Source organism: Lynx canadensis, chromosome D1, assembly GCF_007474595.2.
Source record: "Lynx canadensis isolate LIC74 chromosome D1, mLynCan4.pri.v2, whole genome shotgun sequence".
Classification (NCBI taxonomy): domain Eukaryota; kingdom Metazoa; phylum Chordata; class Mammalia; order Carnivora; family Felidae; genus Lynx; species Lynx canadensis.
In genome coordinates this window covers 112,936,522-112,962,480 of record NC_044312.2, presented here as the reverse complement: position 1 = coordinate 112,962,480, position 25,959 = coordinate 112,936,522, and the positions used below count along the sequence as shown (strand labels likewise).

At 60.3% G+C, this 25,959-nt stretch overlaps 1 protein-coding gene across 1 annotated transcript in view; it reads left to right on the top strand.

Annotated features, from left to right (window-relative positions):
• Nucleotides 1-25,959, top strand: part of SHANK2 (SH3 and multiple ankyrin repeat domains 2) — a 509,419-nt gene that overhangs the window by 163,755 nt on the left and 319,705 nt on the right. The window contains exon 11 of the mRNA XM_030332233.1: nucleotides 806-872. Coding sequence (XP_030188093.1) covers nucleotides 806-872 — 67 coding nt within the window. The remainder of the gene's footprint in view (nucleotides 1-805; nucleotides 873-25,959) is intronic.

Genomic DNA, 25,959 nt, shown 5'->3' with positions numbered 1-25,959 from the left:
GGGGCTCAGTCGGTGGTGCGTCTGAGTCTTGATCTCGGCTCAGGTCAGGATCTCACGGTTTGGGAGTTGGAGCCCTGCTCTGTGATGGCAGCACGGAGCCTGCTTGGGATTCTCTCTCCCTTTCTCCCTCTCCCTCTCCCTCTCCCTCCCTCCCTCCCTCTCAAATAAACAAACCGATTAAAAAACTTTTTCTAAGAAGAGTCAGGACTGTTCTCCCCGCTTGTGATAACATGCATGGGCCTGGAGGGCAGCAAGCTAAGCGAATTAAGTCACACGGAGACATAAACCATACAATCTCACCGATACGTGGAATCTAAAAGTCCAAACCCACCGGAAGAGAGGTCAGACGTGTGGTTGCCGAGGCAGGGGACAGGGGGTGGGCGGGGGGGGGGGCGGGCAGGAGGCACTGACTTCCAGGTAAAAGGTGGGCTGGTGGCCGAGATGTGGCGTTCTGCCCGGGGACTGGCGCTCACCCTGCCGTAGGTGTGCTGGCAAGTTGCCAAGAGAGCAGATCCTAGAAGTTCTCATCCCGGGGAGAAGGGTCTCTGTAGCCACATGCGGTGACAGAGGTTAACTAACCGAGTTGTGACCTTCCCACCGTCGCCGGCGGTCAAGGTGTTTCCTCGCGCACCTTAACCTCACACGCTGTTGAGTGTCAGTTACATCTGAATAAAACTGAAAATAAGGGTGTACGTGTCGTCTTTCTGGGGGGCCCTGGTTGGGCCCGCCGTGCGGTGCGGCCGTCGGCGGCGTGGACGGGTGCGAACGTTAGGCTCTGCGCTAACGTGATGTCTGCTCTTGGCAGGTGGCGATCATAGCGGGCAACTTTGAGCTGGCGGAGTACATCAAGAACCACAAGGAGACGGACATCGGTGAGTAGGCTCGGGGGGCGGGGCTCCGTCCTGCGAGGAGACAGCCCCCGCCGTCTCCCACCCCCGCGATGGCGGCTCCGCGTCCGCAGTTAGCAAACTGTGACGGAGAGCGCGGCCCTGGCCGCCGCGCCGTCTCCTCGCTCTCGCGTCCTCAGTACGCACGCGGTGGGCGGAGGGCACCGCTGTCCCCCTGGGGCCTCGAGTTCATTTGCGGCTGACCTAGGCTCGTTGTCCTGAATCGCACGCCTCCCCGCGTGAACTCAGAGGCGGCGGTGAGCGAGGCGGCGGGGAGACCGGTGTCGCCCCGGGTCCCCGTCTCTGCGTCCGTTCCTCTGCCCCCGCGGGGGTGCTCACGACTGTTCCCCTCTCTAGTACCCCTTGTGCCGACCAGAAGGACTGTCTCTGGGGCCCCTCCTCCGGCCCATCGCCCTGCTGGTGGCTGGGCCCGCTCTTGCATCTTGGAAGAGCCCGCCGGCCTGTTTCCTCCAGCCCCGGGCTTGCACAGGACTTGCAGCGGGGAGCAGTCCCATTGGACCAGCGGTGGTGAGCTTTCACAGATGGTACCGATCCGTGGACGGGGTGGGCGGTGGGCTCCCAGGTGCCTGGGAAGGTGGCTGGATGGCGTCTGTGTCTCACCGCCTGTGCCCCTCCCCCCGTGTTTGAGCGAAAGCACGTGTCTGGCTGTCGAGTCTTTACCGTGTGTGATGTGTGGCTGGCACCCACCTTGGGTCTGAGAACCGAACAAGGATGCGGAGCCAGGAGCTTTGCTGGAGTCACCCCGGGCTGTGCGCCGGGCATCAGGACCTCCCGAAGGCCGAGCCCGATGCCGACGCCAGTCCCTCCCGTGAGCCAGGGCAAGCCGCTGCGTTGCTCTGAGGCCGGCGCCCCCGGGAGCACGTCGTAAAGATGTGATGAGTCCACATCTGCCGTGCGACTCAGAATGAAGTGAGCCCGCGGGTGCCAGCAGCTCCCTCCCGACGTCGTCCCCGGGACGGAGGGCCGCGCGGTGGGATGGGGTTGTCTCCAGGTCGAAGTATCAGACGCTGTTCCGGGAATCGGGGCTCTTTGAAGCAGGACGCAGAGCCGAGGCGGGGCAGGGAGCGTGTGCGGGCCTCACCCCACGACCGCGGCGGGGACGCGCCTCTTGAGTTGAGCTGTCTCTGACCCTAACGGGCCCTCCTTACTGCTCTGAGCACCGACCTTGATGGGCAGGAGGGAGTTGGGAAGTGGCTTTCCCACGCTGGCTCCGGGAGGGGGGCCGAGAGCCCCGTATATCCACGCTCCTGGCCCTCCCCACTGCCAGTACGAGGACCAGCCCCTAAATGGTCCTACTCACAAAGTGACGCATCCCTTGAGGTACCGAGTTGATTTTAAGACAAAAAGTGGGGAGCTTCCTGACTGTCTCCTCCGTTTTGAGATTTCGAGATTCCCTACATGGGATGCAGACTCTCGGACCAACTGAGGGCTTTTCCTACGATGGAAGGATTCCTGTGCGTTGGGTGAATACGTTTGAATCACCGCTCGCCCATTCTGACCAATGATTTATTTAGACTATGAAGGGCAGCCCTCCTGAGACCTGGGGACACCCCCGCAGGCTTGTACGGCGTCCGTATCTATCAGTCCTGGGGCTGAGGTCTGCGGCATTTACTCCGAACCTGTGTAAGACCACCCAGGCTCCGTGAAGACACAGGGCCAGCTTTTCGGTCACGCGAGGCAGGGGTCCGCCCCTCCTGTCCCCTGCATTGTGGGCTCTTCCACCGTGTGCCCTGCAGGGAAGGGGTGGTCTGCTCCCTGTGGGGTCCCTTCGGCACCTCCAAAGAAGGAAAGGAGACCTCTCCTTTCCCCCGAGTTTCTGACGAGGGGTCTGACTGTGGTCCAGCAAACGGGCCTGTTGGTCCTTTGTGGGCATAGACATCCCTCAACGTGCTGATTCACTGATGCTGTCAGCCTGTTGTAAAACCCCGATTCAGCCCTGTGCGCACTGAGCCTCTGCCCTGTGCCTCGCTTGTTCCCGGCGAGGAGCAGGTGCCCTGTGCGGTGGGAGTCTGGGCGGGGCAGCGCCTGCACCGGGCAGGAAGTCCGAACCTGGGAAGGCTTGAAGCTCAGGGCAGCCTCACCCACGGCGTGCAAGCCGCTCGGCCTCCATTCAGGGGCACCGTGCTTTAGACGGAGTTCCCGGAGGCCCCTGTCCTCACCCACGGCCCCGAATAAGCTCCCACCTAAGGAACTGGTGGTTCCTCCCCGCGTCCTGACTCCTCCTTGACTCCGCGTTGCCCTCTGACACCTCGCTTGTCTCCCACAGGAAGTGTTGGAGGTCCCGGCAATGCTCCTGCAGCACGGGGTCACGGGGAGACCTTGCAGGTGAAGGGTGCCCCCTGGTAGCGGCTGTCTGGGACTGGGACAGGGACACGGAGCGGGATGGAGGAGGACACGCGGGGTGCAGGGTCACCTCCACAAGGTGGCCCCACGGGAGTCCGGGCTCTGAAATCCAGAGCCCCAGCCGAGCTGGTGCCTCTTTGGAGAAGTTGTGCGTCCTCAGGAAAGCCGTCTGCTTCTCGCTGCTGGAGGGGGCACCCTTTTCCCTCTGGATTGAAAACAGTGTATTTTGCTGGAACCCCCTTAGGGCGCCCCCAGGGGTGCCTGAACCAGCTGGTACCCAGGTGCCTATCACTTCTTTCCACGATGACTCTTCATCGAGCACCTTCTCCCACTCAGGCCCTGTGCCTGTTTGGGGACCTTCTTCCCCAGAGACCTTCGTCCGCCTGAGGCCTGGCCGGGGAGGAAGTGTGAGCCACAGAGCCTGATGCCCCCTTTGCCACCCTGCCCCGGGTTCTGGAGCACAGGTGAAAGTCCCTTCCCGAGCGGGACAGGCTACTAACCCGTCACCCCATCACCAGAGAACAGCAAGCGACTGTTCAGAAAACTAGACTCTTTTGTGCACGTTTCCTCTTTGATTGGTGCATCCGCCCATTTCCCCCGTGTCCTGGACCCGTGCCACCCTGGCTGCTTCCTCATCCCCCCTCCCCCTCAGTGAGTCTTCTGAGCTGCTGGCTGTCGTTCCCCAAACAGTTCGGGAACCACTGCCCCCCCCCCCCCCCGCCCCACCTCCACCACCATTCCTGTTCCTGACTGATCATGAGTTGCCGACCCAAACCTCCAGGGTTCCCCGGCACCCAGCAGCGCGTGCCAAGTGTGGGGTGTGCCTGGGGAACTCTGCGGATGGAGATGGCCAGGGCCGTCCCCAGGGAGCCCGACTCGGGGGCCTGGCGTGGTATCTGTAGTCACCGGTCTGTGTCCCCCCAGCATTCCGGTGCTGGGCTTCCAAAGGCCAGACCCACCTGTGCCTCCCGGGACCCCCCGCCGGCCTGCCCCACCCCCGGCTTGGGTGGGCCTGCTTCGACCGTGAGGACGGACCACGTACCAGTGTCCTGGGGTTGCCATAAAGAGTCGCCAGCAGCCAGGCAGCGGGAATCAACGGAGATTTATTCTGCCTCCGTTCTGGAGACCGGACATGCCGAGTCGAGGTGCTGGTGTGGTCGGTCCGTCCTTGCCTCCCTCCGGTTCTGATGGGACCCGGCGTCCCTTGGCATCCCTCGGGTGATAGGCGTGGCCCCTGTCTTTGTCGCTGCTGCACATGGCCCACTCACTGCACCTGTGTCCCCGGTCCCCTCCCCTTTCTCTGATAAGGGCGCGAGTCTTTGTATCTAAAGCCGCCCGAAATCCAGGATGCTCTCGTCTTGAGATTCTTAAGTTGATCCAGGAACTAGGACTCACACGTCTTTTGGGGGCTACGTCAGCCACCATCGAGGGCACGCACGTTGTCACACGACTGTCCTTCTGAGGCTGTTACCTCTGCGAAGGTACGCGTCCCTGGCGGGGATGCGTTTGCCAGAGTATTGTGATGTTTTGCCCTCCCTCCGAGTCTGGGGGTGCAGAGCTTATGGGGGGACGGGGAGAGCAGGCATGGGGCGGTGGGCAGCATCGGGGACACAGTTCTCTACCCTTTCACCACGCAGTTCTGGGGCCGTGCTGCAGTGAGGGTCTCTAGTGTGCTGTTTGTGAGTCTCCGTGGCCACGTGGCTCTCCGATTCCACCCTCTGTGGCCTGGTTCCCGACCCCCACCCTCGTGACCTGTGAGGGTGCCGTCACTATCTGTCAAGGTCAAGGCCACTCCGCTGTCGGCCCCTGGACCCTCGGGTGCCGGGTGTCCAGCGTGATTGCTGGGGGGCTTCAGCTTGTCCCACGTGCCCTGGCTCTCCTCCTGTCAGCCTCACGAGTCCTGGCGGGGGTGCCGGGGAGGACAGGATGGGGCCGTGTTTCTACTGTACGATCTGCATTAAATCTTGACTTAGAAGCTACCCCGCGGCACAGGAGAAACGTGGAAGACGGGGACGCGTGTCCTGAGCTTGAGGCTGCGGGCCCTTGCCTCTGTCGGGACGGCCCGTGATGCTCACTAGCAGACTTTAGCTGATCACTTAGTGGGGCTGGGGCACCGTTTTGGAGAACCAGGCTCACGTGTCGGGACTCTGGACCGAGGGAGTGAGGGTAAGGCTTCATCTGCATCCTGTTGGGTTGCATTTCCGAATAGAAGTATGGTGGACGGATCCCCCAATCCCGAGCTGCGGGTGGGGACATGGGGTCAGCGTCGATACTCAGAGGGAGTAAATTAAAAGGAGAAACGTTGTCCTGACTTGGGTAGTCGGCGACGCCTTTCTCCGAAAGACCCTTCAGATCATCAGCTAGCCTCTGCCTGGGAGCGGCGGGCCCTTTGCTTTCTGGACGGGGAAGCTCACGACCAAGAAATCAGGGCGCTAGGGATGCTCCGCCGTGGCTTTCGGGGAAGACAGGAAGCATGCTGAAAAGCGGTGAGGTGATTAACGGGCGCTCCGAGGTCTGTAGAATCCGGAAATGGATCCAGAATGCCGTGTGGATGCATCTCTGTCCCTTTAAAAGGGAGATTACATCTTGTCGTGAAACGTTCTGCTCTCCATCCGGCCAGCATGCATGTTGCCGGAGCCTGATGCTGCGGTTCCTTCTGTTTTGTTTTGCTTTGTTTTTTTAACCCCCTTCCCCTTTAAACAATGAGACGTGACCTCCGTTGGGTTATTTCATTTGCCGCCTCCGAGAAAGTGAGGGTGTCAAAGCCGCTGCAAACACTAAAGTTAATCCCCATTTGCTGACATCCAGTGTTGAGCTGTCGCGGAGCCCACGAGCCCCCCGGGTCTCACGGGCTGTGCCGTGGGGCGTTTACGGCGGCTTCTGTAGGACGGAGGTCCCTGTGGCGAGGCTGCCGGGGAGCCGAGAGCTCGTGTCCGAAACAGTCATGCAAATATTAAGCGTGTTGCAAGCTGATGAGCTTTGGACCGGAATACCCTGTTTTTTCCAGTCTTTGTTATTTTTGTTCTTTGCCCGGCTTTGTGGGGAGATGAACTGTCAAATGGACTGAATGGCATGGGCTGTTCGTCTTCAGCTGAACAAGGTTTGTTTTCATACATCTTGTCCGTCTGCAGTTCCAGACAGAGAAGCAAGGAGGTTTTGTTTTTCAGGATGAAGCACATTGAGCTGATGTGTGAGTTTGGGTGTCTGGGTAGCCGATTAAGAGCTACGTGGTTACTGTTGCTAGGTTTCGAGACCGAGCGCCTGTGTAATTACGCTTCCGATATGTATAGATGATGGATAGGGGGTGGTGTTTCCAAACAGATTTCTGAATGCAATATTGTGCGTGTGTGTGTGTGTGTGTGTGTGTGTGTGTGTGTGTGTAGGTGTGAGAATGTAAAACCCACGCTGATAACCGAGCGGTGATTTTCTTTTTCTTTTTTTTTAAATACCTGTTCCGTAGGTCCCACCTGCTGTGAAATAAACCAGATCTTATCTGAAAAAAGCATTCTGTTTTCCTGGCATTTTGGCTGTAAAATGTGCCACTTTACTTTGAGACAGAGGGGGGCCCTTGGTGCTTGCCAGCAGGTCCGGGGGAAACCCCAAGCTCTAACCTATTTCATTTCGTCGGGTCGGATCGATGGGGGTCGGCACGGCCGGGTCTCCTCTTTACGAGCTGGAGGCAGGAGCCTCCTCAAGGAAAGCCAGGCTGCTGTCGTACCTGGAGTTGGGTGGCAATCACACAGCTGTTGTCTGGGTTCCCAGAGCCAGCTGCGGAGGAAGGGAGACATGATAAAGCCCTGGCAAGACTCTGCAGCCCAAGCGGATGTGAGCAGCACGTGGCCGGCACCTGTCACGTGGCCTGTGTTCCTGGGTCCGTGGCCGCTGCGGGAGCCGTGCAGGGCGTGCGAGCCAGACTCCCTCCCTGCTCCCTCTTTTCCCGTCTGCCGGTCGCGAGCCCGCTGCCGGGGTGCCACCCCCGCCCCCCCCCCCCAGCCCCGCTTCTCTCCGCCTGTCAGTTGAGAAGTTTTATCCCCAGCAGCGAGCGGACGTGCCGGGACGCGAGCTAAGGCGGCACCCTGTCTGGGACGGTTCCAGGTTGCACGCGTGCCGTGTCGGGATGGGGTTTCTCGTGTGGCTGACTTCTGGCACGTGGGCTGGCGAGTGTGGACGTGGGAGCCTTCCCTGAGGTCTTTGGTTCGTCCCAAGTGCCGTGTTGTCCGAACTCCCGGCGACACCTGTCTTTGTCCCGGAAACGTGCAGCCGTGGCACAAAGCCTTGGCTTCCCGTGGCCTGTGTGCGTCCACGTGTCTTGCCTTCCCCGCCCGTGGTCTGTCCTGAGGCTCCCCAGCACCCACGTCCCAGCAGCTTCTTGGCCCGTCAGGCGTGCCCGGGGTTTTTGGAACGGTGCCAGAGGGAGGCCGGGCGGCTGGCGATCGGTCCTGCCGTGGCCACTGCCCACAGGGGCCTTGGCTTGGTGGCTGCTGCGGGACGTGTCCGCTAGACGTGCCCAGCAAATCCTCTCACCTCCCACGTGTCTCCTTCCAGCCCTCCAGGTTGAACTATTCCCCGAACCGGAGCCTCTCCTGGCTCTTCGCCTGCCGTTCTGGGGCGTTCGGGCCCCCAGGGAGGAGCCGTAGCCCCCACCCGCCCCCCAGCAGAAGGGCCCCAGACGCCCACCGTCTCCCCCAGACGCTCAACCACATGTGCTCTGGAAACCCCCTTCGGTGTCAGCACACCCTCACCCCTGACTCCCCACCACATGGGGTCCCCCTCGTCACCAGTATCACGTGGCATCACCTTCATCATCGTCACGTGAAATCCACAGGTAACGTGGATGTGCCACGCACACGTCGTTGGTGGAGGTCCACCTAACGCCCCCGCCGGCCCGCAGGGGACCGGGAGGCAGAGCGGAATCGGCGGTGGCTTGGCGGTCAGTGCTTCCGTGAGCGCGTCCCGCCTGCGGGGCCCGCCTGTGCTCGTGCCGTCAGATCCGCCGTGGCCGTCACTGGCCGGGCTTCCCGAGGCGGGGAAGCCCCTGGGTGACGACGTGCTGGACGAGACGCAACGTGCGCTTTCTCTCGTGCGGGCGGTGGTCGTGTTCCCACCAAACGCAGTGACTGTGTGCACCGTGCACGAAAGCGTGTGTGTGCGCGAGTCCCCGCGGGAGCTAATGCGCTCGGGCACGTGGCTTTGTGTCCGCGTGAAGGTCTGGCGGGCCAGACGGAGCCCCCGGTGGGTCCCCGTGAGGACCACCCTCCTGTAGGACCTGGGGTGGGCCTGGGGCGTGGGTGGAAGGCCCCTCTCCTGACCCCTCTCCTGACCCCGCTGCTGGGCTCCCCGTCCCTCGCTCCCCAGTACCCACTAGGCACTAAACCGGGGCTCCGGGCCCCAGGGCTGCTTCCGATTGCTGTCCCCTGACCCCGCCTGCTGGTGCTCCCAGCAGGACCCTCTGCTCTGGAGGAGGACCGCCGCGGTCTGGGTGTGCCCTCAGATGGGCGGGGACCCCCTTCTCAGGATGCGCTGCCTGGCGGGTGTGCCCCTTCTGCTCCGGGCTGGGGTCCCAGTGCCCGCTGGCCTGCGCCTGCCCCGCTCCTCCCTCCTGGGCCCCCGTCCTCCTTCGCACCTCGCCCAGTCCGGTCTCGGAGGTGAGGGATGCCCCGGGCTCCCTGGCTCTGCCTCTGCCTCCCGCCTCCTGCGGGCCTGCTTGGTCTCCCCCCTGCCTTTCCCAGCCCCCACGGCCTCTCGGTCTGCGGTCTGATTTTTCGCCACCCCATGACATTCTTCTTCTGCCGAGTCCGAGCTCCCGATGGAGGCCCTGGGCCAGGCTCCCAGGGTCGGCGGGGACAGGACAGCGTGATCTGGCTGAAGAGCTGGACTCGTGGTCATCAGTTCCCTGCCGAGGGGGAAGGTCTCCGCCTGTGCGAGGGAGCAGGTGGGGCTGAAGTCCACATTTGGGGGCGCGAATCCCAGTGGACTGTGGAGTCTGGACGGCTTCCCGGAGGAGGAGGAGGCGGCAGGCTGTCTTGATTCAAATAGCAAAACAAAAAGAGATCGTGCAGTTTCCGGGCCCACTCGTGCCCAGATTGCACTCGGTGCCTTTTATTGGATCACGGTGACAGCCCTGCGGGAAGGTGGCCCCGTGACTGTCCCCAGGTTCCAGGTGAGGAGACGAAGGTGTCCGGAGACGTGTCACACGTCAGGTCAGAGGGCAGGGTAACAGGGAGCTGGGGTTTGGACCGAGCTTTCTGCCCTTGTGCGTCTCCTGGCCACCTGTGGTTCCCGGTCCCTCCTGAGGCCTCAGACAGGCCTGTCCTCACCACTGTTCTTGTCCCTGCTGGAGCGGGGTTCTGTCCGCCCTATGCAGTTCTGCCTCATGGGGGTCGGGCAGGCAGCTCCCCTCCCGTGCTCCCCAACGCCGGGCCATGGGGGCGCTCAGTCCAGAGACCCTCCCGTGGATGAGCCACTGCCACCTTTCACCGAATCCTGGGGACACCTGTCCTCTGCTCTGCCCCAGTGCCCGTGGCTGACTTCCTGAGCAGGTTCTGGGTCCTGCCCACGTGCCATTTTTTTCCGCCTCCTTTTCCCCTTCCCTCTCCCTTCCTCCTCTCCCCCTTCTCCTCCCCCCTCCCCCTCCCCCCTCCTCTCCCTCCCCTCCTCCTCTCCCTCCTCCTCCCCTCCTCCTCCCCTCCTCCTCTCCCTCCTCCTCCCCCCCACTTGCCCCTCCTCCCCGCTCCCCCCTCCTCCCCCTTCCCCTCACTTCTCCCTCCTCCCCCCTTCCCCCTCCCCCTCCCTTCTCCCTCCTCCATGCTGCTGACCTGTCCCTGAAGTCCAGTCCTCAGTATATCCCTTTGCAGGTGAAGGATTTGGTTTGAAGTTTCAGACTTCTGCTTAGCAGTGAGGGTTGATGTGCATTTTTACAAAGGGCCCAGTGTAGCCGAAGGAGCTCTGGAGTTCCGGAACGCTGCTCACCCTTTACCCCCCTGTTCTGGAGAGTTCCAGAACGCTGCTCGCCCTTTACCTCCCCTGCTCGCCCTTTATCCACCCTGCTCCGGAGAGTTCCAGAATGTTGCTCGCCCTTTACCCCCTGCTCTGGAGAGTTCCTGAACACTGCTCAACCTTTACTCCCCCCTCCACTTGCCCTTTACCCCCCTGTTCCAGAGAGTTCTGGAACCCTGCTCCCCTTTACCCCCCTCCAGAGTGTTCCAGAATACTGCTTACCCTTTACCCCCCTCCCCCTGATCGCACTTTACCCCCCCTGTTCCAGAGAGTTCCAGAATGCTGTTCGCCCTTTACCCACCTCCCCCACTCACCCTTAACCCCCCTGTTCTAGAGAGTTCCGGAACGCTGCTCGTCCTTTACCCCCCTGTTTCAAAGAGTTCCGGAACGCTGCTCGCCCTTTACCCCCCTGTTCCAGAGAGTTCCAGAATGCTGTTTGCCCTTTACCCACCTCCCCCACTCACCCTTAACCCCCCTGTTCTAGAGAGTTCCGGAACGCTACTCGCCCTTTACCCCCCTGTTCTGGAGAGTTTCAGAACACCACTTGCCCTTTACCTCCCCTGCTCACCCTTTACCCACCCTGCTCCAGAGAGTTCCAGAATGCTGCTTGCCCTTTACCCCCTGTTCCAGAGAGTTCCGGAATGCTGCTCTCCCTTTACCCCCCTGTTTCAAAGAGTTCTGGAACGCTGCTCACCCTTTACCCCCCTGTTCCAGAGAGTTCCAGAATGCTGCCCACCCTTTACTGCCCTGCTCTGGAGTGTTCTGGAATGCTGCTCGCCCTTTACCCCCACCCCCCCACCCCCTGCTCTGGAGAGAAAGCCTGGTAGGGCCTCCCGAAGGGAGGACAGGCGACTCCTAGGGGATCAGTTACTGCTCTAAGATGAGCCCCCACTCGGTCTTCACAATGAAGCTCTAGAATTTGAAGGTGTTTTCGGAAGTAATTGTCTTGTAGGGGTTCCAGTCGGTGGCCCCAGAGAACCCTGGACTCAGTGCGAGAGAGTCCAGCAGGGTGTCCCGGACCCTCCAGACCCCCGGGCGGCCCCCGTGGACCCTGCACCTGGCCTGAGTGCAGGCGGTGCTGGGAAGCGTGCTGCTCGGCGGGTGCTTGTCGTCGGGTCCCCACGCCGGGTGGGTGGGACGTCTGGGGTACGAGGGCAGGGTTGTTACGAGGCCCCTCTTCCCACCCCGTGGGGGCAAAGAACCCAACCCACGCCACAACGGCCCCTGCTCAACCAGGCACGTACCCCCAGGCCGCACAGACCCTGTCCACTCCCGGGTGGCAGGTGTGGGGCCCTTGGAAACTACTGGCTCTCGAGGGGGCCCCGCTTACCTGTGCAGCCTTGCCTTTTTCCGGCCCTTTCCATGCAGGTCAGACAGCTGCTGTCCCGCCTCCTTACTGGTGCTGTGTTTAGGCTGCCCCCTGTCCAGGGCACCTTTGCTTGTCTCCCCGCCTTCCCTTAAAGACCCTTGCAGTTCTCCTGGTGGATTCCCTTCCCCTTCCCCTCCCCCCAAGATGGCCGTGGCCACCCGCTGGCCCTGACGTGTGTTCTCTGGATGTCCCTTTTTGCGATCAGAGTCATGGCTCATTTCCCAGAAATTGGGGTGCACAGCGTATCCCCTGGTAGGGACCGGGAGCCCTGGAGGCCAGGCTCTGGGTCCTCCCTCTCCCCAGCACCCAGAGAACTCCACTCTTGGCCCTTACGTTTTGCTGGAGGGCGGTATAGCCCATGCCTGCCCAATGCACGGCGGGGCGGAGAACATGGCGGGGTAAACTCGGTGGGTGCACGTGGACACCCGCAGGTGCCAGGAGGGCGAGTGCTGGGATCCATTCACCTATGACCTTCTGTGCTGGTGTCTCTGACCCAGCAAGCCCGGAGCCACCGTGGGACCCCGGACAGGCCTGCCTAGGCCAGTGTCCTGATGGCAGGAGGGAGGGTCCCGCCCGCAGCGTGCCGCTGAGGACCCATCAGCTCGCAGGGAGCCTGGCCTTTCGGGAAAGGCACTCACCCCGGAATTTCTGGTCTTTGACACGTGGAGCCACAGTACATGCAGTGTCCGGAAATAGTCGCGGAAATCTTCATTTTCATCGACATTCAAAGGCCGCTGGGTAGTAGAACCTCAAAGAGAGCGTTTGCTCACGTGCCACAAGGACCCGGGTTCCAGTCTCCCGTGTGATCTCGGGCCAGCCTCGCGTCTCTCCGGGTCGCAACAGCCACCACAGACGTGAGCCTCTGCTGCGTGGCAGTGATGAGGGATTTCTTTAGGGCTGAGCCCAGCTTCAAGCAGAAATAAGCCCTCAGTTCCCTCCTGGAGCTCCTTGTGGGGCTTGAGGATCTGAGCCTCATAACCGGAGCTGAGCACTTTGCGGGGTGGAATTCAGTTGAATGCAGAAAAGGGTTTCTATTCTGGTTTCCAATAAGCATAAGTGGAAAGACTTTCAGAGGGTTTTAGTCAGGGAGAGAAGGATTCGTACACGTGTGCGCACAAGTGCTGCTGGTTTTAGCCACCACAGAAGGGACACCTCAAAGAGCTAATGAAGCAGGTGACAGAAATGAGGCGGAAGAGAAAACCGTCTCTTCTTGGCTCGCAGGGCGATGACTTTCAAATCCCCAGCTGGGCCCAGGCACAAAACCTGGACACCCAGGTACACTCTTGTCCCTGAGGCCATTGGCCGCATGGGCGGCCCTGACCCGTGAGGCCACCAGGAAGGGGGCGTCTCTGGGAAAATGACAGTAAGGAGCCCCAGAGCCTTGGGAAGCCTGTCGGGGCTCCGAGGGCCAGCTGGAAAGGCGAAGAAGGGACCCAGACCCGCCCCTTAAACAGCCGTGTCCTCATTCACTTCTGGGCCACGTGGTCATCCTGCAGCCAGCGGGAGGGGACAGAAGGGCAGGTGACAAATGGTGGCGAGCACAGGAGATGGTTACCGTAGAAACTTGGTTCAGAAATCTCGGCAGCTCATCCAAGGTCACGTTCTGCTCGCGGGTGTGAGGTCGGGGTTCAGACACAGGTGTCCTGGTGCTGCCTCGAGTCCGTCATGTCCTGTGCCCTTTTCCACAGCCACCCAGCCAATGGAGGGCAAACCTGATGGGGATGGGCTCCACAAGGGGAAAGAGTATAAGGACGCCATGTTTCGATCTTTTTGTTATGAATTATCAGTGTTCGTTTTGGCGCCCACTGTAGAGATTAAAACATTGCTGAGGAAGAGAGAAGACAATATTGTGTGGCCAGGGCAGGCAAGCAATATTTGCTCATTTCTCACCGGTACCGGGCCGTTCCAGCTCTTCAAATCTCACCGGCTTCTGTGCCGCTCACTTGGCTTCTAGACGGAGGACCTTCCTTCCTGGGTGTGAAGGGGTATGAGCCCTTCTGGGATTCTCCAAGGCCCGGGTGGTGAGGGCCTCTGTCCTGTCTAGATGCACCAGGCTAAGAGGGAGTGAGGGAGGACGGGATGTCCTCCCTCTGGACGCTGGCTCAGCTGGATTGTCTCAGAATGTCACTGCTCAGACCCGGGGAGGCCCGTGTCCGGAAGGGAGGTCATGGGTGTGAGCTGCCTAACAGAGCCTGGTGTAGAACGGGCATCCTGTGAATGGTGGGTGAGGCATAGACGTGTATATACGCCTCCTTCCGGCAAAAGCTTCGTGTTGAAGCCACGCCTGCCCGTCCCCCCTCCTCAGACCACGCCAGCCCTCTGGTCGCTGACCACCCCGCGTCGTCGAGGATGGTCTGCCGGCGTGCTGGCTCAAGCCGCTGCTGCCAGGAACAAACCTGATTCTGTCTTCTCATTAGCATCACCACTGAGTATCCCATTCCTGCCAGATACTGATTAACCACAGCAAAGTTTTCCATGAGCCGTCAAAGGCTGGGGGGGAAATGGAGACCGTCTCTGCCCTGGGTTTTCTCCTTTATGGAAAGAGAGGAGGGCGGTTTAGGTGGCTTTTGTAGGCACTGCCCTCCGTTGGCTTCTTTGCAGTGACTCTCGAGAAGAGAAGTGGCCCGGGCAGTTCTCCCCGACCGCTCTCGTGGAATTGTCCCGGACGCTGACATCGCCTTCCACCTGCTCAGAGACTTTGGCTGAAGGGCCAGGGACCCTGTCCGCGTGTGGCCCAAAGCCTGTGTTTCCGTGTTTGTATTTTGCTCATGAAAAGTGCCTCCAGCCCTTGTGTCCCCTTGTCTCTGAGCAGATATTGTCCCTGGGAGCTTTGTGTCAGCTGTTGGAACACGTTCCTCCTGGTGGCTCACCAGTTTTGTCAGAGAATGTGAACGTTTTCAAGGCAGATTTTATCAAATTCATTTAAAAGTAAAGCTCGTGGCTTCGTGTCTCAGAATAGTGGCTGAGTTGTGGGATGCCACTGTTGTCATGGCAATGGTGCTTTGTTTGGGGAGCCGCAGGCATTATCCTGTAAAGTGCGTCGGTCCAAACGGCACGTTTCCCCTTACTTGGGGGCTCCCCACTTAGAAAGGCGGGGGCACCGCGTGGACTCGGGGGTGGTCTCCATCTCCCCTCTCTGTAGGCACCCGTGACCACCTTCAGCCTTTCTAATGTTTCGGGCTGAATGGGGTGTACAGAATTAAGGCATATGTAGAGGGGATAAACCATAGAAATGTGCCCGTCCTACCCCAGAGAACAGGGTTCTTCAGGGTGTCGTGGGCTCCCTTCTTTCTGGTAAACCAAGAGATCCCAAGTTCTTTGCCAGGCTCAAGCGTGACCACCGGATTTCAGCACCATGGAGAGGAGCCCATCACTCTCAGGGCAGTAAGGGATGACAGTTGCTACCAATCAAGTTTTAATTGGCCAAACGGGGGACGGAAGGGGTCATCTGTAGGTCCCGGGGCTTGGAGGAGACACACCAAAAAGTTGGTGTGAATGTAGCCCGGGGATAGGACGCCGTTCCACGTGGCTCATGGCCGCGTGCACGGTGGCAGTAGTCCGTGGAGCACAGCTGTGTGGACAGGTGTCTCTCCTCTCTGTGTAGCTCGCCTGTGGCCCACATGCCCTTCTGGGAACGCCCCACATGGGCTCCCTACCTTACAGCCTCTCCCGTTTGTCTTTCCTCTTCCTGCTGGGCACCCTGTCCCCGCTGCAGACCATCACCGCTCCCGTGCTCCCCTGCCTTCCCCACACGTGCTGAGCACAGCAGCCAACTGGCTGCAGGATCCATACCCTTTACTCTAAAAAGAATTTCAAACGTGAGAGCTTTTTTTTTTTTTAATTTTTTTATTGTTTATTTAGTTTTTTTGAGAGACAGAGACAGAGCATGAGTGGGGGAGGGGCAGAGAGGGAGGGAGACACAGAATCGGAAGCAGCCCCAGGCTCCGAGCTGTCAGCACAGAGCTGGACGAGGGGCTCAAACCCATGAACCATGAGATCCTGACCTGAGCTGAAGTCAGACGCCCAACCGGCTGAGCCACCCGGGCGCCCCTCAAACATGAAAGCTGTTTTGTAACTTGTTGGCAGCCGGACTTGACCTGAACCGATCTGAATCTATTCATGGTTCTCATTTATCCTCCTTAGTGTGATGATGCGTCTGTCCCCCCCAAGAATCCTCATGGGATTGATTTCGGGACCCTGCCTGGACCCACCGGCCGTGTGACGTAATATGTGGCCTACGCCGTGTTTCCCTCACAAAGCCAGGCAACTCGAAAATACCAAAACACTTCCAGCCCACGGCTTTCGGAGACGGTGCCGTGGATCTGTGTCTGTTGAGCGAACAAAGGGTTCTTAATCTAAAACTAACCCTGGGTCTGCCTTTTAAGTGTTTTGAAGGATCCTTTCGAGATGGTGTTACCATTCAGGATGGGGTGCACCTTTGCTTTAAATATTCGTGGGAATCTTACAAAGAATCACATGTACCTTCAGAGAATCGCAGTCTAGGTCAGGCGATACCTTTGCGCCTTTGTGCACCCCCAGGCCTCTCCTGCCCCCACGTCCCCGCCCCCCCCCCCCGTTGCCTACTAGACCCTGCAGTACCCGGGAGTGTCCGAGTGTCTCCAATTTGCTGTCTTTCGGGTTTCTTCTCTTCCCATTGTGTTTACTCCTAGATCCCTCTATCCTGTCGTTTCCCACCTGGCTTGTTCAGCAAATGCTGGGGACTCCGCAGAGGGGAGGTTGCCAGGGCTCACAGCCTGCATGAGAGACAGGCATGTCTCAGTGTGAGGAAAGTGCCCTCGGACAGGCTGCGCGGGACATCTCGTGCGTCCTCGTCCTCCCTCTGCTCTCTGTCCCGCCCCCTCCTCCACGCCCCTGCTCGCAGAGCCGTCCCCTCACCCCTGCTCAGAGCCTCATACCTCAGACCCGCCTCCCACCATGAGGAGCTCCGTGCCTGGAGCCGGGCCGGGCAGCGAGGGGGCAGAGGCAGGCTGGGCCAGGCTGCACGGTGTGCCCAGAGCTCTGCCCTGAAACCCTGCAGCCTTTCCCAGTGCAAGTGGACCTGGAAGCCCGTGCTCATCTCTGAGGAGAGACCTGGGGCTGTGAGCCCTAACGGGGTTAGTAATTGCAGGATAGCTCATGCCCTGTGCCCCGGCCTGCGGACATAGGTCCCTGTGGACTCCAGAGGGCTGGTCTAGGCTGTGGGGTTCTGCGATGTCAGTGAGCTCACACTCCCACAGACGGGGGGCTCACACAACAGATGTGTCCTGTCCCCCCATCCTGGAGGCCTCAGCCCGAGGTCCAGGCGTGGGCAGGGCCGGGGTCTCCCAAGGCCTCTCTCCTTGTGTGTGGATGGCCATCCTCTCACTGTGTCCTCACGAGCTCGTCCCTCTGTGCGTGTCTGTGCCCCAATCCCCTCCTCTTACAAGGACCCCGGTCACACGGGATCAGGGCCCACCCTGGTGACCTCATGTTATCTCAGTCACCTCTCTAAAGGTTCTGTCTCCAAATACAGCCGCATTTGTAGGTTCTGGGGATCGGGGCTTCCACAGATCAATTTCAGGGGACGCAGTTCAGCCAATAACACGTGGTGCCCACCTGGACTTGGCCTCTGCCTTTGGAGTCCCCGCCCGCCGTCCCTGGACGCTGGTGCCCTGGATAAGACTCGGGCCGCTTTGTGGAAGGGGCCTGTTAAGGGCAAGAAGGAGGCAGGACATTGCCAAGGCTTTCTGCCCCGGGGTCCCCGTCCTAGTGCGGTGACCGAGGCCTGGCCCAGGTGGTTGCCAGCAGGTGTTCCCTGTCCTCTGGGTGTGTCCACGGCACCCGCACAGCCAGGCGTGGGCACGGCACGGCTCCACACACGGGCTGCCTGCATGCACCCAGAGCCGTTTTCTCGGTTTGCATCCTGACTCCGCCATTTAATGGCTGTGGGACTTTACACAAGTTACGAAACCTCTCTGTGCTGCAGTTGCCTTCTCTGTATTGCAGGGATACACAACCATCAGTCACCTCGTCGTGGAGGTAGTGAGGATTCCCTGAGTCATGCCTGGCTTGAAGCAGTTGCTGCTGGGGGGCGACTCCTCATCATTATACTCTTATCTCCACTTTACAGATGGAGAAACTGAGCCTTGGCAGTTTACGTAACTTGGCTGACTTTTCATAGAGGGTGCAGGGTGGGGACCCAGGTTTGTCCGAGAGCGGATGATACAAGTGCAGGTCACATGTGCGTGTCCCCCCCCCGCCCCCGTCCCCTGCCAGCCTGAGCAGGTGGGCTTCTTGTCTAGGTGAGCCGCCCTGCTCACGGGCAAGGTCTTGGGAGAGGACCACACACCAGGGCCCCCAGACCTCTGTAAACTGTGGCTGAAGTGTCCTCGACGCACCTGCCCTGTGTGCACTGAGGGATGGCAGGGGTGGGACCCGGGGCTGGGGCGGCAGGAGGGTAACGGAGAAGAGGCCGCTCCAGACCCCGTCGCCGCACGTTGAGGGCAGCCGTGGTCTGCTCTCGGCCCCGGCCGCCCTGAGGAGGGCGCCCCAGGCAGTGCTCCTTGTCGACGCGCTCCAGCTGTCCCGGATTCTTCCGAGGACGCGGGCCCCCACCCTCGGCCCCCTCCCTCCCCACATCGGTTCCTGCCTGGGCGGCATTTGAAGGCCTGCTGGGACCCAGTGAGAGACGCCACATCTCCTGCGGGGTCCGGGGGAACCCAGGTGGGGCATCTGTTCCCCGTGAGCCCCACGTCCGGTCAAGCGTGCCTGGTCTGTTCACATCCCTCTGGGCTACGCGCTCCCAGGCCCCCCCGGGGTCCACTTACTACGATACTACGTGGTGCCTGGACTCCCTGAACGGCAGCTCCCAGCGTCCGCGTCTTTGGCACAAGCCAGGGTGGGTGCGAGAGGGGACTCCGGCGGGGTCTCTGACGGGCCCCCCTCCCCGACCCAGAGAGGCCTCCGGGCTCCCCTCCCCCAGCACCGTGTCCTCTGGGCGGGTCTGCGCTGTCTTGCCGTGCAGCGGGAGGGCCGCTGTCCCTGGGACCCCTCCGGAAAGGGGGAGGTGCCACTGGGTCCCTGAGGACCGCAGCCGTCCGCTTCCCCAGCAAGACGGAGCACAGCCCTCCCCTCGTGAGCGCCAGGCTGCCCATTTGGGGCTGGTGGTCCCCGAGGAAGAAATGCGAAGGGTCATGTCCCGGGAAGTGAAGGCATCAGGTGGAGGTGTGTGGAATGGAGGCCCTGTGCTGGCCTGGACTTGCCCACCCGCATGGGATCACTGGGGGGCCCCGTTCTCGTTCTCCCCTCCGAGGGCCTCTGCCCCTCCTGCAGGCGCTGTGAGCTGAGCCGTGCCAGATGGCAGGGCGGATACTCCCCCAGGTAGGCACAGAAAATCTCCAGCAAAAACAGACGTTAGGAATGCCCAGAACCTTCTGTTTGTTTGTTGGCTTGTTTGTTCCTGGCTCCCTGCGTGAACTGATAAGAAAAAGTCATTCTTGCCGAAATACCATTTTTGATGTCAGGCCCTCCGCTCGTCCGCCGCCCTCCCCAGACCTGAAAGCGCACCAGCTGACCTGGGGCATGCACGAGCTCCTGAGGAACGCAGCAAATTGTCATTTTGGCTTCCTGGGAAATAAGCAGATAGGAGCCCTTTGAAACTCTTTGTAGCCAAATGTTACATCCTGAACGATTCGCGATCTCATCTGCCCCCTGGTTTGGTTTCCCTTCTGGGTTTGGCCACAGCGCTGGCACTTTTGTCGCAGCCTCGGCCTCGGCCTCGGAATGCTAATTACCCAGTTCTCGAGACAGTGGATTGAGGCTCCGGCCTCCTCTCCCCCCGCGTCTCTGCTCCTCCAAAGCCACTTCTCCCCACTTGGTGCCAAAAGGAAGCAATGATATGTTCCCCGGGATGTCTCCTGCAACTGTCTTCCAGTTGGCAGGAAGCAAGCGGGCTGTGCCGTCTGGGGCTGGTGCCAGCGTTTTGCCAGGAGGGTGTGGACCCGAGGCTTCGTGTGCCCAGACCGTCCCCTGGTGATGCATGCGTTGGAGACTCATCGAGAAGACGGGGGCCACCGCAGGCCTTTCGGAAGGGGCAGAGGATTCATCTCGAACGTGTAGACGGCTGGCTGCAGGGGCCAAAGGGCAGTGGGGGGCCCCCCCACCCGCACCCCCTTAACTGCAGCGACAGAGCCGGGGGTGAAGCAGCTTCTGGGGAAGCCGCGCTGAGGCAGGGACCGCGGGTCCTCGGGGCAGGGCAGGAGTTCAGGTTCTGTGAATGAAGGCACAAGAGAATGAATGACGGGCTAACTCTGGCTCATTTGGAGAGACTGTCGTCTGGTCCGGTGCTGGAAGGAACACGCCTCTTGTCCGGCTGCGTGGAGAGGCTGTGTGGGAGGGGCTCGAGGGTGAACCGGAAGATGTGTGCTTCTGCTTTTTGTTACTGGGTTCACTCAGTGTCCCCACCTGTGGCCCAGGGGGGCAGAGCTGTGGGGGAGGAGCAAGCCCCCCGCGGGGCAGGTGTCCAGTGAGGCCCAGCCCTGGGCACCTGGGGTTTTTAAGAGGAGCACCCTCACATCTCACAAACACAGCGTGTGATGACCCGGGCTGAGCACAGCTAAAAAGCGGGAGGAGAGGAGGCCATAGGGCTCTGGTCCAGCACCTTCCCGGCCATGCTTTCTGCTCGAACAGCTGCGCGCGCGGGATTTCTTTTTCTTTCTAAGTGAGGTTTTCGTTCTTTGGCTGTTTACTTCTTTTGGCGTAATGAAACAACAGTAATTGTAGTGAATTTCTTCACGTTTACTGATTGTATTTATGTGAAGGTAATCCCTCGTTAATTTTCTGTGAAGTTTGTTTAGATTATTTCAATAGAGTCCTTTTCATCGAAATTTAAAATAAAAAGGCACAAGTTTGCAGGTGAGCGAACTGAGGCAGTTTGTACATTTTTATAGAGAGCACGTGGACAGGGAGAGCGTTGAGCCGTCAGACTTTGGGAGAAGGTGTGGCTCCTACTCAAGACCCCATCTTTGCTGGGTGACCAGGCACTAACTCGGTCACCCAGCTTCACTTACCCGCTGCCCGAGTTCACTTACCCGCTGCCCGAGTTCACTTACCCGCAGCCTGACTTCACTTACCCGCTGCCCAAGTTCACTAACCCGCTGCCCGAGTTCACTTACCCGCAGCCTGACTTCACTTACCCGCTGCCCAAGTTCACTAACCCGCTGCCCGAGTTCACTTACCCGCAGCCTGACTTCACTTACCCGCAGCCTGACTTCACTTATCCACTGCCCAAGTTCACTTACCCGCAGCCTGACTTCACTTACCTGCCGCCCGAGTTCACTAACCCGCTGCCCGAGTTCACTAACCCGCAGCCTGACTTCACTTACCTGCAGCCTGAGTTCGCTTACCCGCTGCCCAAGTTCACTTACCCGCAGCCTGACTTCACTTACCTGCTTCCCAAGTTCGCTTACCTGCAGCCTGACTTCCCAAGTTCGCTTACCCGCAGCCTGAGTTCGCTTACCCGCTGCTGAAGTCCACTTACTTGCTGCCCAAGTTCATCACTCGCTGCCTGAGTTCACTTACTTGCAGATAAATTAGTCCGTGGGTCTGTTGCGTTCCTTCCACGTCCCTCCAGAACAGGCACACTCTGTGTTCACACGCTCTAGACTCTTTGTCAGGCTAAGTTTAGATGCCCAGTTCTGCACGGTCTCTCCTGTATAATCACTTCTCCGAGTGCCTGTGAGCCAGCATTAGAAGTCACTCTCTCAGGGTGTCCGTGGTGGGACTGGGCTGACTCCCCCAGCCCTCCCCAGCATCCCGGGGACCCCAGGAGCCTCGAAGGAGTATTGCCATAGTACAGCTGCCATGACACGTGGCTCATTAAACACAGAAACTTCCTCTCACAGAGCCGGAGGCTGGGGCTCCAAGATCAAGGTGCCGGCGGCCCAGCCGTCTTCCCAACGCTCACCCCGCCTGCCTCTTGTGTCCTCATAAGCTAATCACCTTCGAAGGCCCCACCTCCAAATACCACCATATTGGGGTTGGGATTTCAACGTAAGACCTTGGGGGGACACATTCCACTCATTGCCGGGACAAAGACCCTCCCTGAGCAGCTGGTTTACCGTGAGAATCCCTCAGATCACTAGGCGATGTTGCCCAGGACACTTCTCGCTGGGCCTCCTCCGGCAGGGAAGGCCCGGGGCCGGAGCCACCAGCATTTCGCGGTGGGCGTCGCTGGGCACGAAGTGACCGCAAGCACGCACAGCCTCAGGACCGTCTGAAGCTGGGTTCGTTTACCCCTGCTTTTGTGTTTTTCGCCCCGTTTTCCTTCTCACACCCTCCCCCCTCTGGCGCCCCCAGTTTCGATGTGCAAATAGCAGGGATCCCACGGGGTTGCCAGAGCCACAGAGAGCTGGCTCTTCCTTTCCCAGCAGGGCGGTCCCCTCGGAAGCACCCGTTCCCTTCGCCTTCTCTGTGCTGGAAGCTCGCGGACGGGGGTGACGCCTGGGCGTGACCTCGCCCTTGCTGGGGTAGCAGCGCCTCTCCCCTGAGTTTCCTTGTGGTCGTCGTTAGGGCTGCCGCAACCAAGTACCGCAGACTGCTGGTCCGTTCGTCCTGGAGGCCGGAAGCCCACGACCCAGGTGTCGGCAGGCCTGGGTCCTCTGGGGGCTGGCGGGGAAGGACCTGTTCCTCGGCTGGCCATGGCCGTCCTTATGTTCGTGTGGTGTTCATACCTGTCTCCGTCCAAATCTCCTTTTCTTGCAAGGACACAAGGCACCCTGGATTCAGGCCCGACCTCATGACCACTTCTATATAAGACGCTATTTCCAAATAGCATCCTATCCGGAGCTGCTGGGGCGGGGGGGGGGGGGTTAGGACTCCAACATTTGCATTTTCCAGAAGACCCAGTTCGATCCATAGTATTCCCCGACAGTTGGTACCGAGAGGCTGAAATGAGGGGTGTGGTGCCTCTTGCCTGGGGCCCCTGCCCAGGGCGTCAGGGCAGGAACATGCAGGCGTCTGAAGGGAACTCCCTCCAGGATGGGTCACAGCATGTCTCCACCAGCTTGACTCACTGTAGAGGCATTGGACCCTGGAAATCGAGCCGTGACACCAGAACAAATGGATGAGCCCCAGAGGAAAGGAAAACCCCCAAGAACTCGTATTTGCATGGCATGTGCAGGGGGTTCGCTGACATCTGAGGGGGCCAGGCCAGGGGCGCTGAGGGCTGGTCCAGGGCCTCCTGGGCTTGGTTGGTCAGGCTGAGGCCACGCTGTGCGCGGGGGCTCCTGGGCGAGCACCAGCATCAGACTCGGGCCCTGGGTCATCTGAGACAATGACCAGGACTTAACCAGCGGTGTGGCCACTGTCCCAGGAAGGGCATCACCTGTGGAGCGTGTCCCAGTGGGCAGCTGACCACGGGCCACCTCCTCCTGACCCAAGACCTCTATAACCTCCTGTCTGTCCCCAAGAGCTCTTTTTGCTTTTAGGCTGAAAAGTTGGCTTTTCATATCGACCTCGTGTGTTCGTGTCCGATTTGTCCCTGGGGTGTGACGGCATATACAGGGTTCTTCTGGGATTTCCTCAGGCTGAAACAGCCCCACTCAAGCCCCGCCCCCATCCAACAGACATGCCCCCCACATCTGTGAGTTCTGGGGAGCGGCCTCTGCCCTGCTCACCAGGCCTGGGGGCCTCTGACCACCTGCCACGATCACGTGCTGGGGGCTCGTCCCCTGCTGCACTGGAGTCCTGAGGGTGGGGTCTTAGCGGAGTCAGTTCTGCGTTCCTGTTCCTCATCTGGGAATGGCCCTGTTGTTCTTGGACTGGGAGGCTGTGTGTGTGCTCCCTTCGAGATTCTTACCCCCAGTTCTTCAGACCCCAGCATCTGCCACCAGCTGCCACGGCTACTCCCGTGGGTCCCACAGGCCTCCTCTTATGCTGTGTGTCTACCATCAAAGCCCCCAACTTCCCAAGCACAGGGTTTCTCTCTCTCTCTCCATGACCTACCCAGTGTCCCAAGCAGGAAGACGGAGCGTCATCTGAAGCTCTTCCTGTTCTGTTACCCACATCCAGCCCATCAGCCAGTCCTGTCCTGTCTCCAGTCCCCAAGTTCCAACTGATACACCTCTCCCACTTCTCTCCGTTTCCACTGTCTCCACTCAGGCTCGCATTCTGTCATCCTGTACACGGACTAGTGCAGTAGCCTCCCAGCAGGCTACTGCTTGCTTCTGTTCCTTCCATATACAATCCAGCTTCCACCCCAGCAGCTGGAAGGAGAGGTCTTCCAAAAGAACCGTCAGTCAGACTCCGTCACCCCCAGTGCCCACCCATCCCCGCCTGGAACACTTCATCGTCATCACAGTGGGTTCGGCATCCACGCCGGACTCCTGACCCGGCGTTCCCTGTGTGACCAGCTCCTTCCCAGCTGCCCCCCTCACCTCCTGCTCTTCCCGACTCTCTCCGGATTTCAGCCGCACCCGGGTCCCTTGTGCTCCTGGACCGCTTCGTCCAAACTGGGCTCCGGCCCGTGGCTCGTGGCCACGGCTGCCCGTGGACCGGACGGTGCCCCTCCAGGTCAGATCGTTCACTTATCCACGTGCTACTTTAGTCCCCGGTTCCAAGGGCAGGGACCACCTCCGGCTTGTCCCCTGCCGTGAGCCCCGTGCCCGGCACGCAGTAGGCCCTCAGCTGAGGGTCTGGCTGCGAGAGGGGACCGGTAGCCACCACTCGCACACTTCCTGCCTCGGGTCTCGGCCCGCGGGGTCACCCCGGGGCACGCCCCCGCACCTGCCGCCTGGACCGTGGCGCGCTGCGTTTGCGCCCGGCCGCAGGCGCCCGCGCCTCGAACCCCCGCGCCGCGCTATGACCGCGAGCTGGCATCGTGGAAAAGGCGCCCCGCTGCACTCGCGCCCGGACCGGGCGTCCGCACAGGCCTCCTCAGCGCCCCTTGCAACTAAAACGCCTGCTTGCCACGCGGTCAGACTGTGGACGGGAAGGTCGGCTGGGATCGTCACACGTTCTGATGGGAGTTCGGGCGCAGGCCGGGCCGGGAGCGCTGCCGCACTCGGAAGGCACGACCGTCCCGCCTCGTCTCTGAGCCGGTCTCGCGCCGTACGATGTCGGAAAACGTTCGCGTCTCCACCTTGACGCACTTTGAGGCACCAGAGTCCTTCCGGATCCCGTCCCGTGGTGTTGAAGCATCAGCCTTCACGGCCCACTCTGAGAGGACAGTTGGGGAGCGAGACCGTTCGTAGGCCGGGAGCCGGAGCTGCTGTTAACCGTGACGTCGTGGCCACAGGGCCGAAAGGTCACGACGGTGAGTGGCGGGCCTACTACCCGGGCCTGAGGAAAGTGCCCCACGGTGTTCACCACCTGAGCCTCGCAGCGCCGTGGACTCAGCATGTCAGCGCCCTCCCCTGCGCCCGGCAGAAGCCCGGGGGCCAGCACGTCCACTGTGCAGCCAGCGGGTCGAGGGACAAGGATAGGTCGTCGTCCTGGGTCTTGGCGAGAGAGCCTTAGCTGAGCCCCACTCTGGGCTCCTGGAGAAGAGGGAGTTTTGAACGAAGGGACTTTAAAGTGTGATTCGCGTACCCTTTTTCCTCGTTGGCTTTCGCCTCCCCGCCCCCACTTGAATACAAGCTCCTCGAAGACCGTTTGGTCCATGATTTTATCCCAAGGGCCCAACGGGGCTTGGCGCAGCCTAGGGGCTCACTCGCTCTCTGTTGGGTAAACGAAGGAAAGGACGGACGGACAGGTGGGTGGGTGGATGGACGGATGGATGGAGAGATGCGTGGGGGGGGACTGGGGGCGATGGATGGATGGACAGACAGAAGGGATGGGGAGAGGCGGAAGGAAGTGCTGTTGATACTTAAACTGGGGAGGTTTGGCTTGACCACAGCTTCTGTCCCCCAACGTGACGATGAGAGAAAGGAGAGGAACGAGGTAAGGAAAGAGAGAGCAGTTAAGAGCCTGGCAAAGCACCTCCCCCACGCATGTGCGCACACGCATACGCCCCCCACATACTGCACGTGCTTGGTCACCGTCACAGACCAGAGTTACACGGTCGTGATCTTGTCTCAGGGCTGATAACGTTCTCTTTCTAGAGCTATAATACGTGACTGCGTGGTCAGTTTCTATTTTTAGCTTGACTCTGTGTTGGGGGTGATGGTATCTATCCATCTACCCCTCCATCCACCCAGCTGTTCACTAACCCATCCACCCTCCTCTCTACCTACCTAGACATGACCTACCCATCCATCCATTCACCCATGCATCCGTTCAACCGTTTACCCTCTTATCCATCCATCCACCCATCCTCTCATCCATCATCCATCCATCTATCCACCCAACCATCCATCCATCCATCCA